Consider the following 19240-nt stretch of genomic DNA (forward strand, 5'->3'; position numbering starts at 1 on the left):
TGCACTTTTTCACTCATCTGCCACTTCTGTCAAGTCAATTACGCCTCTCACGTGGGAGTTTTCAACCTATGGTATTAGCAGCATCTTTATTGAAGGCAAATTATGCCTCCTGCAGACCATTAGCCACTATGCCATGTGCCCCTTTGCCAATTTCCTGTGCTGCACAGCTGGCGTCAGTGGGTTCCATATGAGAATAGAACACATATGCGCCGAGAGAATATAATCTAATATTCTGTGTCCCTGAGTAAACCTTTTCTCAGCAAACGCGCCGCTGATCGTCTTCCTCGCGCTGGCCTGGAAAAGCTAATAATAAAATCTACACAGCCATCACATTTTGCTCCAGAGTCACTGCGCACGTACAAACGCTGGGGTGAAGAAGTAAAAGCGCTTTATCCATTTGTCATGGGATCGCTGCAGGGGAAACGTATGACTCAAGAAGCTTTGTATGTGATGGTTAAGAATAGTCTCCAGTCGCTGAAGCAGAGCACGGAACGTTTTAATCCAATAAAAGTGGCACAGTGAATGAAATAAAACGTATAAAATAAAGTTAAAATGCACGATAATGTATAGGAATACTAGGGTTGTCAATTTGACCTCATCTTTACTGTGATTATTCACAGTTCAATAGTTAGTTGGGATTAAAACACACTTTCATCATGTGTTTTAACCTTTAAACAAAGTCCATAATAACATAACGTGTAAGGTAAAGCAACTGTACTATTATTATTATTATTATCATTATTATGATTTCTCCCCGCAGCTGCAGCTTCTTTATTTCACGTCCTGACTAAAGTGATTGATCTACAGTCTTTTTCCTCAAAGCCACATGCTATTCCGGGTTTGTTTTGTTGTCGTTACACAGGCCACAAGTCAATCATCAAAAAAAAAAAAGTGTTATCAGTTCTTCATTTGTGATTAACGCCTTAATGCTGACAGCCCTAATAAATGCATATCATGTGCGCTAAGCCCAGGTCAGACGTTTGACCTCATGAATTGTGAAAGATGTAGATAGTTACTCATGTTTGGCCAAGAACTGAACGTAGACGAGACATTTTTACCCCAATCATTTACGTTTAAAAAACGGCAGCCTAGCACACTTTACTTACACTGCAACACAATCATAAACCAAGAGAGCTGTTTAAATACTTGTTTAAATACTTGCTCTGAGATATATATATATATATCCAAAAACTAAACTTACTTTCACATTTAGTCAATGTCAACTTCTTTTTTTTTTTTTTATATAGCACATTTAAAACAACATTAGGATACATCCAGACTAAAAAACGGGAAATATCTCCGTTTCCGTGTGGACGGCCCCTTGAGTTGTTCTTAAGGGGTCAGAAGACGAGCGTGCTGCTGTAGACAAAGAGACGACTGTTTGGTCAACTACTGTAAAGGCTAACCATTAAATAAACATATGGTGGTTTCAAATCAGCTCTACACGACTCACACTAGCAGCATTTAGAGCCACATCATCGCCAACATAATCCCATCACGCTTTCTCAATATCGTACGAGCGCCCGCTGTAAGGCGATGTTGACAAATAAAAGTTCTATTCTATTAAACCCGGACCAAACATATAAATAAAAGGGTGCCAGCCAATAAAAGAGGGCACTGAAAGCAGGCACAAGTCTCAAGACGAGCAAAAGAACATTAACACCCTATGAAACCAGAGAAGACATAATGATGAGGGCGGGGCCCACAGACGGCAGCCTAATTAAACCAGAGCTTCAGACGCTGCGCACACTAATTAAAACAGCATTAAAACAAACAAATAAAACACTCTATATTATATAACTTTTCAGCAAGTTTTCTACTGGCTTCACACTATGTCGCAACGTCCATGGATCTCATCTTAACCCTGTAACACCTAACCCTTAAAAATGTCCGCCTGATTTTAACCAGAAAATGTTCCGTAACTAAGTGCTTTTTGCCCATTTTTCCAGAATAACTTCCAATATCTGGCATTTTATTTATTCAATTTATTCAGAAAAACCCTGCAGTTGTACACAATTTTGTTTCGAGTCTCTCAATGTTTCTTTGTCTCTCGAAAAAAAAAAAAAACACATGACAAAGTTGTGATTCTCCGGCTCCCTGAAACGGCGCGAGTGAAATTACGTAACAACCACATGTTATAACCACAGGCTTTGATGTGCAACTTCTCAGCTCTTTCAGAAACCGCTGACGTTTTCCCCGATAGCACAAAACGACTGCATAACTACAGTCATGCAGGGTGAACTAGGGGAGAAGTTACAGAGAAAAACGTTTTTCATTGAAGTCGAACTATTTACGAGCTCTCCAAAAGAGGCGATCGCACCCTTTTCCATTTCCAGAAGCAGATTTTGTTGGAACTGAGATTGGCGTCTGCGATGTGAACGGGGAGATGTTAGCAGGTTTCCCGTGTCAGTGTATAGAGTCCTAATATCATCAGGGACGGGTTTACTGTGCGTTACCCAAACAAAGTGAAGGAGTGTTCAGTTATTATTCTGCTCCTTCAGTCACCTGTGGAACAAACGTCCTGAAAACCTGAGGTCTCCTAATATAAAAGAAAAAAAAAATTCAGGCCTGAAATCATCCTTGACTGCAGCTTTTTCTTAAATTCTCAAATAATCCTCGTAGTTATCAATTCAATCCTGTCTTTCAAATGCACTTTTACTGGCAAATCACACTTTAATCTCTTAGGATTTTAATGTGCATTTTCATTTCAGCTTCTTAATGTATTTCCACGCCTTTTGAGTTGCCCTGTCCATGAATAGTGCTATAGATATAAACTTAGCAACCGTCTGGTAACTCTGCTCTCAGTTTCTATGCTTCACTCACCTGGAAGTCTGTACAAAACAGCCTAAAAAATATGTATTATTTTGATCGATTTTAATCCAAGATTACAAAACCCTTTTACTTTCCATCTTTTGTGCAGTCATTTCAAACAGTTACTCAACATTATTATTATTATTTTGTGCCGCACGGCCTGTCGCTAAATTGTAAACAAACCAGCGCTTTCACAAGGAACGTGTAGATGAATTAAAGAAGCTCATCGTCCTAGAAACACCGTAGTTTTCTATTTACCATTTTTAGTGACCACTAAAAGGGAGCTTGGAAAGTGCCTTAACCTCAAAAAAGAAAGTTAAGGGGGGGGTTAAGAAAATCCTAGATCAGCCCCATTTAATCACATCTAATGGATTCTTCCCGCGGTCATCACGTCCGTCCCCGCCGCAAAACATTTCACAGAAATCCGTTCCGTGGTTTTCTAGAGAAGACTTTTGGCAGACAAACAAACGGGAGTGTATAATTGATTCCGACAGCAAGCATTTCGCTTTCACTCATTTTAAACATTCATGCTGGAAAGTTGATCAATAAGAGTATTGTTCGCGAGCGGCAACGCGGCGACTTACGGGCGAGGCGGGTCACATTTCACAACACAACTTGTCAAGAGTGGTGTTTTTAAAATTCTACATCACTCCTAAAGTCGGCAGCTCGTGCTGGATTATTCACAAGGCCGAGCCCCAGAAGAGAACAAAGAGTCACATGAGCCGGTCACACTCGCGAGGCAGAACAGCAGCGGACGGAATAAATAAAGTACAGTGTGCACGGTGCCTCCACTGCTGTAGACTTTTGAAAGAGAGGGAGTGAGGGGAAGAAAAAAGGTAATCCTGGAGGATTAGGAGGAAAAACTTCCAACACATAATCTTGTCATTTGGCATTCAGTTCAGTCGAAACCCACTGGGACTCGGTTGGGGGGGGAGAGTTCACATTCAAACGGTCACAATGCAGAATTTTTTCCCCCTTCAATTTCAGTGAGACGGTGTTTGTGGCTCGTTTATTTATAAAAACTGCAGATTCACTAATCCGCGGGATTCTGCCGCCGCTCGCTGTGAACAGTAATGGAGTGAAAATCAGCAGTTCTCGCTACCTCGTCGGCTCGCGGCGATACAAAAAGAAAACTTCTTTTCCAAAATGTCTCTCAAATGCCAGATGAGCAATTACTAACCTGCTCTCACACAAAACCATATTGATTCCGGGGTGTGAAGTGTGACGGCTTTTGTACAAAGAGAGAAAGCAGGTGATGGTTCAGATCTGGACAAATGAGACTAAACATTCAGGCAGGATCACAGAGACGGAACCATGAAAAACACTTCTCAGTTTGGTCGAAACCTAAATAGGAGGCTTCAACACCTCAGTCCAAAACCAAGGACCATACAATGGAATGATTAAAAGAGCTGGTCCATGTCCAAAATTGTTGCTTTGCAGTGTGAAAGCACTTTTTTGGAGGTCAAGTGAAGGCAGCCTCTGAATTTGAAAAATAATCTAAAAGTGGTACCGGATGAAGGAGATTACATTGATTTGTAAATTTCAAATTTGACAAAAATCAAACTCCATAAAAATAGTATTAGTAGTAGAAATATAGTGGCACTTGCTTTGTTTTTCATGTGCAAGTTTCCTTCAATCTGATCAAAATCATTCGGATTAGAAATTACAACTTCCCCGTTTACTATAGTGTGAATAATAAGTGAGCGTAAACCATCTTGACATGCATCGAACTGTCCAGAAACGGTAATAATTTGCTCCCTCATCATCCTCCTCTTCCTCACATATACTTCAGACACTGATATAGCAAAATTGGAGAGTTATTTTGTAATGTAATGTTTAAATTTCTACGTCCGCAGGTAGGTCAAAATTCCCTCTGCTCCACTCCAACAGTATTTCTGATTTTCCTCCAAGTACCACCAGAGGAAACTTGCGTACCAATGGTGGTCCACGTACCACAGTTTGAGAAAACCTTTCTTTCAATCATATGTTGATGCTGTGTTTCCATCAATTTCTAGCAATATCAGGTGGAAATGTCACTTTTACACAGGGCAGACGCATGATAACTCAATGCAGGAAGTCAGACTATTTCACTCAACTATTTACCTAATCAATTATTGAAGGGAATCAAATGTCCTTCCATAGTGGCTGTATGACACCAGAGTATTCAGAATGCCTCGTTTAAGTTAAGCTATTTTACTCCAAACATCCGTGTCCATGGTAACAAAAGCAGCTTCCAAACAGATACTGTGTGTGTATACATACATACATACATACATACATACATACATACATACATACATACATACATACATACATACATACATACATACATACATACATACATACATACATACATACATACATACATACATACATACATACATACATACATACATACATATACATACATACATACATACATACATACATACATACATATATACATACATACATACACATACATACATACATACATACATACATACATACATACATACATACATACATGAGTGGCTCAGTGGTTAAGACCCTACCTTGTGTACCAAAGACATCATGGTCACAAGTTCGATTCCACCCCTGGCTAATTGTACTTGATTCCATTGTAAGTCGCTTTGGATAAAAGCGTCTGCTAAATGACATGTAATGTAATGTAATGTAATATACATATACACACACACACACACACACACATATATATATATATAAAGCTGATTCTGATATGTGTTGTTTTTTTTCATAATCCACATCAAGCCGATGTCAGCGGAGCCGTCAGACGGTCCGGTATCTGTTGGCCTTTAATTGTTCTAAAGTGAAAATGATCAATAATTGTCTCCTTTCGAAACAGCCGTTTCAGAGCTTATTACATCACCAGTGATTTAAACCGAGTCGGAAAAAAATCCAGCGGTTATTAATCAATGCGCAGAGTAAACATGAACGTAGGAACACACTGAGCTTCTGCAATGTGTTCCTACTCCCCTGGAACTCAGGGGACACACTCAGAATGACCAAACACTGTGTCTCTTGCTGCCAAAATTTGGTTTAGGACTTGGAACCGTGTCTTTGGTCTACGTGTTTAATAGATCACGAGGACGAAATGCCACAAATCATTGTAGCTTTGGGTAATAATTCTGTTGTTTCACCACGATGTAATACATCTTTCTCCCTGCCCTCCAAAATGTCTCTCAAATGCCAGCTGAGCAATTACTAACCTGCTCTCGCAAAACTATCGATTCCAGGGATAAAACAAATTCTCCTGCTCATCAATATTTGCACCGTAGGTGTGAAGGTTTTTGTAAAAGAGAGAAAACAGGCGATGGTGCAGATCTTTACAAGTAGTTAATATTATAACACCATGAGTCAGAATATTGATGATTAAACGGTCAAATGAGACTAAACCTTCAGTCCAACAGGATCAAAGACACTGATGTCTTCACAAAGAAACACTCTTCAGTTTGGTCGAAACCAAAAAAGTCTAAGGACTATAAAACTGTTGATTTACAGTGTGAAAACAGTTTACAGGAAGTTAAGGAAGCTTCTGAATTTGAAAAAAATAATCTGAATATGGTAACGGATGAAGGACATGAAAGATTTGTACATTTGTCCAACGACAAAAAATAGTATTTTTCTTAGTAATAGCAATGTAGTGGCACTCGTTTTGTTTTCGTGTGCAGGTTTTCTTCAATCTGATTAAACCCATTCAGATTAGAAATTACAGGGATTACTAGGAATGGGAATCTGTGTCGGTCCAATACAGGTGAAAATTGTACAGATGTAGAATCCGATACGAACCAAATATTCTATATTCCATGCTTCACTATTCACATACTGTAACCATTTATGTAAAACTATTTTAGCCGAGTCATGTTTGGGCTGTTTTTTTATTAATAATATTTGTTAGACTGGATAATTATGTCTTTGAAATGAGACTTGTTAACAGTATCCTACGTTCATAAATGGTCTAAAATGATATTGGTATAAGTGGTATTTTCCCCATCCCTAATTTGTACCATCGGCTGATCTCGGGACAGCGTTACGTACCTGGCTCCGAACAGTTCTTCGGCTCCGTGTCGTTATCGGACACCGAGGCCATCAGCCGTCTCCCCCAGTGTTCCAGGTTGGGCTGTCCCTCCACCACCATCCCATGACCTGCAACAGAAACAAGCTTTTAATCATCACATAAACCTGTAGCACACAGTTGGGATTAATGCTTCAAATTGACATACAAGCATTCACACGGACGCTGTTACTCGGAATGTTTTCATGACACGCCCCCCCAAAAAAAAATACACGACGTGGGTCATTTATCCGGACGAGCTCACGTTCCCCCGTAATCCCTCAAAGTTGCCATTCATGAAGTGATGTGTGTGACATTCTCACGTGGCTACGGCGACAACATAAAAACACAGATGCCGGGGCCATTAGGTTTTGGAAAGCCGGGAGTGGGAGGAGGTCTCATTTCTCATGTAACCGCTCTTAAGCCTTGATAATGCGAAAGCTAAAAAAAAAAAACATTAGTCAGTCCAAAAATAAATGATGTAAAAAAGAAAATGTGTTTTTTTTTTGTCGTTTGTTTCTTTATTTGAAATCTTCACAAAGCGCTAACTTCCTACAGGATGATGAAACGGTGCTGTTGTGTGTGTGTGTGTGTATACAGTTATGAGCAGCTCATAAGGGAATACAGCGCAGAGTGATGGCTTGTGTTTCCCTCTAATACACTCGAGTTATTTATCAAAGCCCCTGCGCTCCTTGTCTGACTGTAATTGCAGGTTTCAGAGTGGCTGTAAAAGACTTTCTAAAGCTCACATGATTTCGGTGTTTGTAAACATCTCGCTGACCATGTGAATGTCTCCTTCTAAATCACACACACACACAGTCTCTGCACGCCAATTTCTTCACTGGCTTTTCAGTAAATGTGCCTTAGAAAACACATTGTCCTGACATCCAGGAAATGTTTGCCGATCAACACAGCTTTCACTGAATGAACGGTCATAAAACAGAGATGTACCAATCAATTAAACATAGAATGAAGTATTGTTACACCTCTGTTTAAACTGCTGAGAAACCTGATTTTTGGACTACTAAATCCACTACTGGAAGACTAGAAGACTAAAAAAAACCATGCACATAAACCACATATGGAGGTGGATTAAACTCAGATTACGATCAGATGTTTACAGATCTGTTTTAATATGAACGTCTCGGTGGCTCATATAAGATTTCAAAGTAATGACGTAGATCCAAAGAGAAGGAAGTTAAGTTGATCGACACAGTGGAAGAGCTTACAGACATACTGGAATAAATCCATATTCTTTATTTTGCTTAGACTACTTGTATAAATCCACGTGGAAGACCAGACTAGACAATATCAATATGGACACACGCAAATCAGATCTGTTGGTCAGGAAGATCTGATTCTGATCAGATCTGCTTGCAAACATGATTTGAGCTGCTGTTCAAACAAAAGGCCCGAGTCTCACCTAATCTCAGCGTGACCTTCAAGTAAAATAAAAGGTCAGGGAACCAGCAAATGTGTTTTGAATATGAACTGTATGTGTGTGTGATTACAAGACAAAGTCTGATGTTATCTAATAGGCAAAATGTGTCATGGCAGGAAAAATGATAGAGATGTGCGATATTGGACTTGCCGACATCCGATAAAACATTTGATAGCCAAGATCTGCCGATACCGAGCCGATAATATTGTTTATCCGTGTAAAAAAAGCTTGTTACATGAATTAATGAACAAATGTTTTTTTTTCCAAAAGGTTGCAGCAAAACACTGCCAAAACAACACTGTAAAAATGTCAATTTAATAAAGTCCAGGATTGTGTCAGATAATTACTTTTTCTTGTCCAAACAGCCAAAGATATTCAGTCTGATCACAGAAGATAAAAGACAACAAAAAAACAAACAATCCCATGTGGGGAGATTAAACTGGTGAATTAGTCAAATCTGTCTCAAATGACTCGCATGATTAATAGATCTAAATAAGTGATTATTTATTAATCAACCGGCCAATTATTCAAATAGTTTCAGGCTTCATTTGAAGTGAATTAGACCCCATTAAAAAAGGCTCTATTTACACACCCGACACACACACACACACACACGTGATCTACCCTTTTAGCATCAAACCAGGTTAATACGCGACCGTTCAGCCACTAAAAGCTTCACCGTCTTCACCGGCTCATTATTAAACTGTGTCAGTTTGTCATTGGGTGATAAACAGGTCAGTGTACAGTTTGCCTGTCTGAGCTTGTTCACTCATAAAACAGCTGTAGGTTAGAAAACCAAAACAAAAGAGGGTTGAAGAGGGTGACATTCTGAGGGAAACACGGCAGAGATGCACAACCGTTGTCCTTAAAATGGCAACAGACAAACTTCTGTGCCCCTCGCTGTTCCTGTCACAAAGATGCAACAGCAACACCGATACGTTTAAGATTTCTTACAGTCGGTTGCATCATAATATTGCATGAGAAACACAAGAGATATTTGGAGGGATGCTATTCTCTTATTCACTTTAGATGCGAAAATAATATTTCCCCCCCAGAGTTGAAAGCGTGGAGGAGGACCCAGGTCGTTTTTAGTTCAAGTTGTCCATTTTAAAAAAATAAATCGATTAATCAAATTATTTTACTAACAGATGTTTTGAACTCAAGAATCAATAATTCAGAGTGCATGAACAGTTTAGTTCACAGGCTTTACTTTTCACACAAACGATTTAATGCAAGGACTTAAAAAATTAACCACTTTCAAATTGAAATCAACGCAATGAAACCCATTTTTGATCGCTACGCCAATTTAAAATGCAATGCAGAAATGTTTAAAAACAGATCATATGATTCAAATCATCTCTGCATTATAGTATCGTGTTTGATATTTTCATATCTGCTGCGTTTGACTTTCATTTTTCGACGTTGACCTGGCGATGTTTCAGCGAGACACTGAAAATGTCCTCGGTAAAAACCTGCTTTCAGTCTTACATGCTTTAAACAGCCTGAAGATCAGCAGGCACTGGACGGGCAGATTGTGCACAGGGCGACTGCAGCTGCTTCCCCACAGTTCTCCAATCCAAGAGACTGAACCCCTCCAGTCATCGTGCCAACCTGTTCCTCTCCTCGCTAACTGGCTTCGATTCACTCGTCTGTGGCCTCTGGTCAACCCCTCCCCCCTCTGCCAAGACTACAGTCTCGCACCTTCTCAAATCTTGAGAGGAATCTGAGTTTTTAGTCAAAGACTAGACTTTGAAAATACAGCCCAGTTTGTGGTGCATCTATTACTTCAAGGTAGCAGAAGTGATTAAATTTACCAGGAACCTTGAATGCATCTTGACAGCTGCTCCTCTTAGCTCAACAAGCCGGAGTTGGTTGTCAAATTGATTTTCTTGGGGTGGAGAATGTCTCTCTTACAAATTATGTCCGACATGTATATACACGTATATACACACACACACATACATATACACATATATATATATATATATATATGTATACACACATATATATATATATATATATACATATATATATATACATATATACATCTATACATATATATACATATATATATAAGTATATATATATATATATATATATATATATATATATATATATATATATATATATATATAGTGAGAAAAGAAAAAAGAAAATCATGATTATTAAATGACATAATTCCTTCACACAATCGGAAGCATGTGAAGGTTGCATCTTTAAAACTAAACCTTCACAAAAAGAAGAAATTTGGAGACGTTATTTCAGTCAACTATTTCTTCCCTTTATTAACACCAAATGGTGTTTTATTATATATCGTATGGAAAGCCTTGTAAAGGATTGTGCGTCTGTGGAATGAGCAACACAGCTGAACGTGTTTCAACTGATAACAAGAGTGGATACCAACAGGAGAATATTGCAGGGGATTTTGGCACATTTTCGGGGGGCATTTAGCTGTGTCGCTAATTCCATGAATGCACAATTTCTACAAGCTGTACAGGTGACTAATCAGCCATGCCAACATTATAACACCAATTGACAAAGATAAAGTAGAGCGTGTGTAATAGGTTTGGCTGAAGCCGCTACTGTTATTTGCGCACAACAAATACAATTCTAACAGGATTTTGGCCCATCCCTGGTGTGTGTGCACAATTTCACACCTTAGCTTAGATTTCATCTATTGCATATTGATTATGTGAAGTCATTATTTGCATTAGTCAAAGCTAACAAGACTCCGATTACCGCCAAACAATTGTGATTTTGAGTCCGGCTTTGCGAAAAATGTCTGCAACTATTATATCTCCTGAAACTCAGTTGGGATTCGGACACGGGAAAGTGGCTGGTGTCATATTTGTTTTTGCCTTAGGGAATAAAAGAGTCATGTGTCACATTGTATAATCTTTCTAAGTCTTATTTACTGCCAGCCTGTTAAAACTGAGCATTTAAAAAGGTGAAGATGTCCGAGGAGAACGCATCACAGCGAGCCAAGACTAAGGCACAAAATTCCACTTGAAAAGCAAAACACGCAACATTGATAAGACAAACTTTGGTGACACCCAGCTTGGTGTCATAAGTGGATTAGATTAGTGTAATGCCTTTGATAACTGTTCTCAACAGTGTCTAAATGTAATTACACGAGGCGGTCATGTGTAGAATCACTTGACCGCAGCAATGAAATTCTGTGTTTATACAACCACAACAGTCTATTAGCTTTCGTCTGTCCGTGTCGAGACAAAGCAGGAAAAACGCTGCATACGTGTGTGTGTGTGTGTGTGTGTGTTCAGGCAGCATTGGGGTTATTCTGCTCTTGCTGCCAAGCACCTGAAAAGGGGAAAAAACAAAAAAAAACAAAGGGGACATGGTTCTGTCAGTGCTTCTGGCTGGACATGAAATGAGGGCCGCAGTCTGTTGTGGGCAAGGCATTGTTGGCTCACGCTTCAGCCACTTTCTTCTGCCAGTTGACTCACTTTAATTAATCGTCTTATTACTCATGTTCAGTGACCAGTGTTGTGGTGCGCGCAAAGAACCCGACTGTTGTGTAAACCTGATTAAATCTTGTTTGACAGCAGGAAATCTCAAAGATTTACAGGGAAGCAGGAATCTACTGGGATATTCATGCGGTGAATTAGTGTGAAAAGTGAGTGGCTGTTCTCTGGGTGGAAAAGGCCTCATTGTTGTCAGAGAAAGGCCTGACTAGTTTGAGATGATAGAAAGGCAACAGTGACACTCCTCTGCAGCAGAAGACCACACTGGCCTATTTATCAGGCAAACATTAGACCTGAAGAAGAAGCAAATTAATATTTATTGCTTGTGTGAGGACAAGTTTAGACGCGTTTCTCAACCGTCTCATCTTTCCAGGGTCTTGGAAAAGCTTGTTTTTTTAAATGCAGCTACAAAATAAAACACTAATCTGGGTTCAGATCACGACATAGCACTGAATCTGCACTCTTAAGGAGCACAAGTACCTTTGTGTAGATGCTAAAACTCTCAGTGGGTCTCACAAAATTAACTTATCCAAAACTAAGGTTAAACATATACTTTTTCCATCTCAGACATGGTCCCTCAATCTACTGCTACTCGGCTATTGTAATGCACATTATGTTGGTCTTAACCCGTCTTCTCCGTCATGCCCCCAGCTTGTTCAAAACGCGGCTGCTTGCTTTTTAACAAACACCCCTAAGCGTGAACATGTCACCACTTCAGTTCTTCATGCTCTTCACTGGCTGGAGATTACTTTTAGAACTGATTTTAAAATTTTACTGTTTCTATTGACCTTTCTCCACCTTACTTGACAGAGATTTTAACCTTTAGAGAAAATAACAGGGCGATAACCTGGTCTAACCCTCAAGTCAGCGTCTACTAGAGGTCCCAAGGTCAAGATACTTTATTTCTTTCATTGAGTCTTATTTTATTATGCGTTTAATTTTATTGTTTCATAATTCTGTGTAAAGCACTTTGGGAACCCTATGGGTGTTGTTAAGGGCTTTACAATAAACATTGATTGAATTGCTCCTCTGATCCCAACATGCTATAAGTCCTGCAGAATTGATGACATTTACCAGGGTCTTTGAATGCATCGTGTTGGCTCTCATCAGCTTGTGCACTGGACTTTACAATATCCAAATACTCTCCGAATTTATTCTGTCAAATAATCGAATAGCATTTCTGCTCGACACAGAGTGGACAGCACAGCACAGGTGTTAATGTCCTCGCTGCAGCTCTGCTCAATCAGCACAGGAAGGGGATGGACCAAGGACAGCCATCCATCAATCTTCCTGGCCTACGAAGACACTCTCCTAAGAGTATTCACCCCCCTGTCGTCAAAAATCATCTCGAGCGCAATCTCCCACCGTCACCACTTCTAGACCCACTCCCCACCCAGCCATCACCGTCCTGCCTGCTGCAGCTACCTGTCAGAGCGCGGCCCTCTTTCCTGCTTCACAGAGACACCTGTTCTGTCGTCTCCCATGTGAAGCTCCATCACACACACACGCAGCAGCACGATCAGCATGCATGACAACATGTGCTGTGCCCCACCCCGCTTTATGGAGATGTAACCCTGGAGAAGTACATAAAATCCCATCCATCTGGACCATACAACACACACACACACACACACGACCCATCAGTCAAATAACGCATGGCAGGTTTGTTACTGTGACGTGACAAATACTCGCTCCTGTTGTGACGGCTGGAAGACGAACAAGGAGAAGAAGGACGCCGCTCTTTAGTGAGACAAAACTGCTCATGGTGAGATGGATTTCTGTTTCTTCTAATGCATGTCACAACTTGAATCTTCACAAGAAATACTTTGTCAAATTCACCCACACGTGACAATCACTGTGTGGGTCAGGTGAACTTGATTAAAAAGAAAGAAAAAAAAAAAAGTAAAAGAAAAGCAAACCATTAGTGACTGAGGGGAGAAGGCTTACTTTGGAATCCACAGCCTGCCTTTGAAGATAAGAGATTTGCACTGGCCTGTATGATATCATGCCATAATAATCTTTTAAGCCTCTTGTTGGGTTTTTTTTTTTTAATGTTATTAATAAAACTCCCAATACGTCCGTTAGAGATCTACAGTGAGGCAGTAGCTGAATTTGCAGCCGCTTCCAGCCCTGAGGGCCTAAGTGGTGCGTGGATGGATGGATGGATGGATGAGGGTCTGCTGCATTGGCTGAGGCTTAGAGGCAAAGACTGAGCTTTTCACAGTTTCACGCAAAAATCCTTGCAGTAATTCTGAGCACTGAGGCACAATGAGTAAATATATGATCACAATTCATGCACTGACTGAATGGTCTTAGGCTTCCCCACCTGAAGTTTTGCAGTTTATATATTCACTCCCTTTAATTGTATAATAATCACGTGGCCCATGACATACGTTCAAGTAAAATTGCATTACAATGCCTCCTCCCAAAGAATGCCATGCAAGTTGATTTAGACAGTAATTTTGTATCATCTAATGGTGAAGCTGCTGTAAGAACATGGGGGCACAAGATGGTGGCCGCCGTAAAGCAAGGCCCTTTCTTAAAGTTTGTAAAAGGTTAAAACTGAAATGCTACTAAAACGAAAAATTGGCAATTTTCTTGCCATTGTGGTCACTTACTGTTAATAAACCTTCCTGAATGTTACACACTGGACTTCACAACATCTCATGAGTGTCTGGTTATTGAAAAAATAAATCTAAGTACAAGATTTGGCCTGTTTTTAAACACACATTTTCAATTTGAGGTGGTGTGCCTATTGAATAATAGATACCAACTTCAGCAACCATGTGAGTGAAATGCCCCTCCCACTCCTACATTTGGCTGCACTGGAAAAAACACTCCATATTACATAATGGGTCATATTTGTTATCCTTCTGGAGGTGACGTACTCTTTTGCGCCATCTACTGCTCCTTTTGGTGAACTAACTCCCGATATTCGTAAATACACATTTTGCTCTCACGTAATCTTTGAAAACGCAACTACTTATAATGTAAACCTAAAGTGACCTTAACATTATATAAAATTAATAATTATAAGTGGATGTCCATTTATTACTTGAGCCGAGCACACACACACACACACACACACACACACACAGTTAACCTCTGATCCCAGTGGTGTGTCATGTATCATTCTCCACCAGCAAAGTATCAAGGTTGGTCGTTGGATTACGTAAGTGTGTGGGACGCTCTGCGTGTCAGTGGGAGGTTGTATTTTATCCGTGCGTGCGTGGAAGGACATGGACCATGTAGTAGTATTATGGAGACCAAACCAACCTCGTTTCTGGAGGAAGTGGTCAAGTTTGAGGCCAAGGTTACAACTGTGGTTAAGGCTTATCAGGTTATTGTTCGTGTTTAGGATGTAAATGCAGTGTCCTGAATAGCTGTGCAAACCTGTGTGTGCGTGCGCGCGCGCACGGGATCATCGCGCGCATTATTTCTAATCGTTTACCCAACACACACCTCGGTCATGAATATTACGACATAAGACGAAAAGCATCCCCGCTGTTTACTCATCCTCTTAGAAATGCGTAAAAAATCGGCATCCCCCGATCACCATGAGGAAGCAGCAGCAGCAGCAGCGTGACAGTACTCGAGTGTGAAAACCCAGTGTGTGTGCGTGTGTGTGTGTGTGTGTGTGATGCCCCGGGCCAGAAGACAACGATGAGAAGATAGCGTTAACCACGATCCTGCGCGCGCCTGTGTGTGTGTGTGTGTGTGTGACACCGATGCTGCGCCTGGCGCCAGAATAAAAAAAAAAGACATTTTGGAAGAAGCGCAAACGCGTAAACATGTCAGAAGCTGCCTGACTGACTGGGTTCGTTCTGGGGTCGTTTTACTCGATCCGTGTGCGCATGTGGGAACATGAGGAGGTGTGTGCTCGCGCGCGTGCATGCGCCGTGATTATTATATGAGCCTGCCTCCCTAATTAAAAAACGTGCCGCTGCCGCCACGACGCGCACACTGCGGCATATACAGACAAACAGACGCAACTGAGATTGAAGAGCGAGAGAGAGAGAGAGAAAATCGCGGGTCTGGACATGAACATGTGCAGATGACAGATGAGTGTGATGATGATGATGATGATGATGGCTGCGCCGTTACATTTAATTTAAATGCACTTATCTTATAGGCTGTAGCTAAAGGGGGGAAGAAAGCCAACAGGAGGCGTCACATGCGTATCATGGACAAGAAAATGGAACTCGTCCTGTGTGCAGATGCAAACACTGTTTTGATCACATTATAGCCCTGACATTAAAGCCTGATGGGATGGATTGATGAACATGTGCGTGATTATTACACTGCAGATTTCTCAACAGTCCTCCTCAGCTCTCCCCCTCTCTCCATCTCCTCTCTCGCTCTCTGCCCCACCGTGCATCCCAGCAGTCTCCCATGCATGCACTCACCTGTCTTGGTCAACAGCACGGACATGCCCCACGCCACGGAGAGGACACAGCAGATGAAACACACCTGAACGAAAAGCATCTCCCTCCTCTTACGAACTTTAAATATCTTGGAAATTATTGTCTTTTTAGACGGGCCCATCGTGTCCGTGTCGTCCCGCTCCATGCTTCTCTGCTCGGCCGGTGGCCACTTTTTTCTCCCCCACTCTCTCCTCTCTTTCCCCCCCCCTCTCTCTTTTTATCTTCCGTGCGTCCTTGAAACTGCCTCCTCTTTACGCGGAGCAGAGCCGGGACGCGGTCCTCATTTCACTGCGTGCAGCGCGCAGACGGAGAGAGTAGTGAAGCGGACACTTTCTCTCGTCTTCCCGTCTCCGGAGCCGAGGAGATGCCTCTCTGCTGCTGCTGGGACTGTGAACCGGCCAATGACACTGCGGTCAAATTCCGATGTAGGGCATGAAAATCAGTTTAGCGACGCTCCTGGAGACGGATTCTGCAAGAAGACGAGCAGCGGACAACAGGCTCCCGGTGCTCTCTGCATCCTGTCCCGTGAAGAAAACAAACACTGTAATAATGTCGGCTACAAAGGTTCTCTACATCCGTGGAGTTTCTGTGTTTGGCACGAAATGCGTCAACGTCCGCTCATTAACGTGGAGCCGCTCAGCTGCGCCGTACCGCGGACCTCGCGCACCTGCGCCTGTTGAGTGAAACCAATCCGTGCTCATCAAGGTTAATTGTTAAATTCGGGCCAACAGTCGTGCCGCGCTGGCTCTTCTCTCACTCACAGGGCGCCTCCTCCTCCTCCTCCACATGCGTTCCTCCCCAGTGCAGAAAAGAGAGAGAGAGAGACAGCGCGAGAGAGAGATAGAGACAGCGCGAGAGAGAGAGACCTCGGTTCCCTCCAATGAGACCGGGCTCCTTTAACTTTCCCGAGGACTGCATGTGCAGCCTTTAAAGAAACAACACTTCCCTCTCACACCTCTCTATGTCCATGGGAGCCAGTTTCCGTGTCAGTGAGAGGACAAAAAGATGAAAAGTGTGTCTTGGTAATAAAAAAAAACACACATTACTGCTAATATTAACAGCCATAATTATAAGAAAACAAAGTATTGACATGAAAAGAATGAAATATGAAGTTGAACTGGTGAGATGAAGTCATAAATTAAAGGGATGACATAAAAGGTCAACATTATGAGATAAAAACTTGCAGATTGAGATTGAGATTTAAAAAGTCATCGGAGATCCAGAGAGTCACAACACTGACGTAAACATCAACTGTGAGAGGAAAGGTCATACTGAAATAAAAGGTCATTATTATTAGTAAGTTACAATTGTGAGATATAAAGTCATAATAATGACAAGAGAAGTCATAGAAAGTCATAGTAGACTAGTAGAGATAAAAAGTCATAGTCATAATTAAAAACATACCATAAAAGGTCAAAATGATGAGATCAAATGTTACAAATGTGAGACAGGAAGTCATAATTATGAGATTAAAAAGTCAGTTTTGAGATTAAAAAGTTCAACTGTGAGCAAAAAGTTTCAATACTGACGTAAATGTCAAGTGTGAGAGGAAAAGTTGACTTACAAGTCAATTATTTGTAAGCCACAATTATGAGACATAAAAAGTCACAATACTGACAATTATCAAAGTCAATTATTAAAGGCATGTTGTTAGATAAAAAAATTCTGTTAAATTCACATTAAAAAGTCAAATTTAAGAGATAGGCGAGTAAATCATGTGTCATATTTTGATTATTTTTTTCATACAGTGCTATACCACCTCTCAAATTTTTGAATTTGAACAAAACGGTCTTCCATATGTATCTTCTCTGTCCTCTCTGACCTCAAAAACAGTTGTCCATCAATGCACATTCTAGACCTTGGACTATACATTAACTGTGTGTTGCACATATAGGACGGCTTTGCGCAAAGAGCCCAACACAAAGCACCCTTAGCCCAGCCCTTACTGCTGTGTTATGAAACCAAATCTAATATATGTCTGGGTCCCGAGACCTGACCCACAAGTAACCCGTTTTCCTCATTTTTGATTTCATGCTGAATAATTGAGGTTAGAGATCTTCCAGCTCACGGGCATCAACGCCTGTGTCCCCCTAAAAAAAAAAAAATCTACAACCATGAAATAATTTCTCATTGCCTAAAGGTTTGTGGTGCCATGATTATGACGGCTTATGCCTTTGCTCTTCAGAAAATTGCTTCACACAAACAGCTGTTAGAGCTGTACATACGAGGAGAGAATAATGTAATGGGCACCTTTGTGTTAGTGTGGCAGTTGTAAATTAAATATGGCTAAAAACGTGGCCTGCAGTCACTGATCATTCACAATTCAAACAATTACCATTATGAATCAAAATCAGTTGTATATTCAGGAGTATGACAGTGTGCTAAATTGGACAGAAAATGATAACAAATGTCCTATTAATGGGATCTACAACTCTGGGTTTTCACAAATGCCTGCCTAGGCTTCCATAATTTTGACTTGCACGGTGCATTTAACTGCTGATGGAAAACCAAATGGTCAATTTATTTTATTTACTTGTCTTTATCTATTTCAATTGGTATATTGTATATATACATTATTTACGCTGTTTAAATTCAGAGAGAATTTCGTGTCACTTCCAGTTTAGACATAGAAAGAACACATTCTTTAAAAACAGACAGCCTTGAAAATGAGATTATATGGTGGTTATGTTTTTGGTTTCTTTAAGTTGTAAAGTGCTTATGAGGTATGGTGGTAGTGGTGGTATCTTTTCATTTCTCAATGAAAAGATACGTTTCCCCAACATTACAAATGCTGTTAGCTTTGGCCACAGCCAGTATATCCTTTTGTTTCTTAAATTGTGCTACGCTAAAAGCAAATAATACCAGCTAACGGTACCTGCTAAACAGGTAGCTAATGCAACAAGCTAAATGTAGTCAATGGCAACAGGTAAAGCTAGCAGATGGTACCAGCTAAGTGAATGCTACCAGCTAAAGTGAGTGAAAGGTACCAGCTAAAGGTAGCAAATTGTACCAATTAAAGGTAGCTAAC

General features: G+C 40.7%; 1 protein-coding gene across 2 annotated transcripts in view; it reads right to left on the reverse strand.

Moving 5' to 3' along the window:
• Nucleotides 1-17008, reverse strand: part of slc24a4b (solute carrier family 24 member 4b) — a 42199-nt gene extending 25191 nt beyond the window's left edge. For both annotated transcript variants that reach the window (XM_044049356.1, XM_044049355.1), the window contains exons 1-2: nucleotides 16195-17008; nucleotides 6850-6957 (exon numbers count right to left, since the gene is read on the reverse strand). In XM_044049356.1, the coding sequence (XP_043905291.1) occupies nucleotides 6850-6957; nucleotides 16195-16357 (271 nt within the window). In that variant the 5' untranslated portion in view covers nucleotides 16358-17008. The remainder of the gene's footprint in view (nucleotides 1-6849; nucleotides 6958-16194) is intronic.
• Nucleotides 17009-19240: the final 2232 nt, after the last annotated feature.

This window comes from Solea senegalensis, linkage group LG17 (genome assembly GCF_019176455.1).
Source record: "Solea senegalensis isolate Sse05_10M linkage group LG17, IFAPA_SoseM_1, whole genome shotgun sequence".
In the NCBI taxonomy this organism is placed as follows: Eukaryota; Metazoa; Chordata; class Actinopteri; order Pleuronectiformes; family Soleidae; genus Solea; species Solea senegalensis.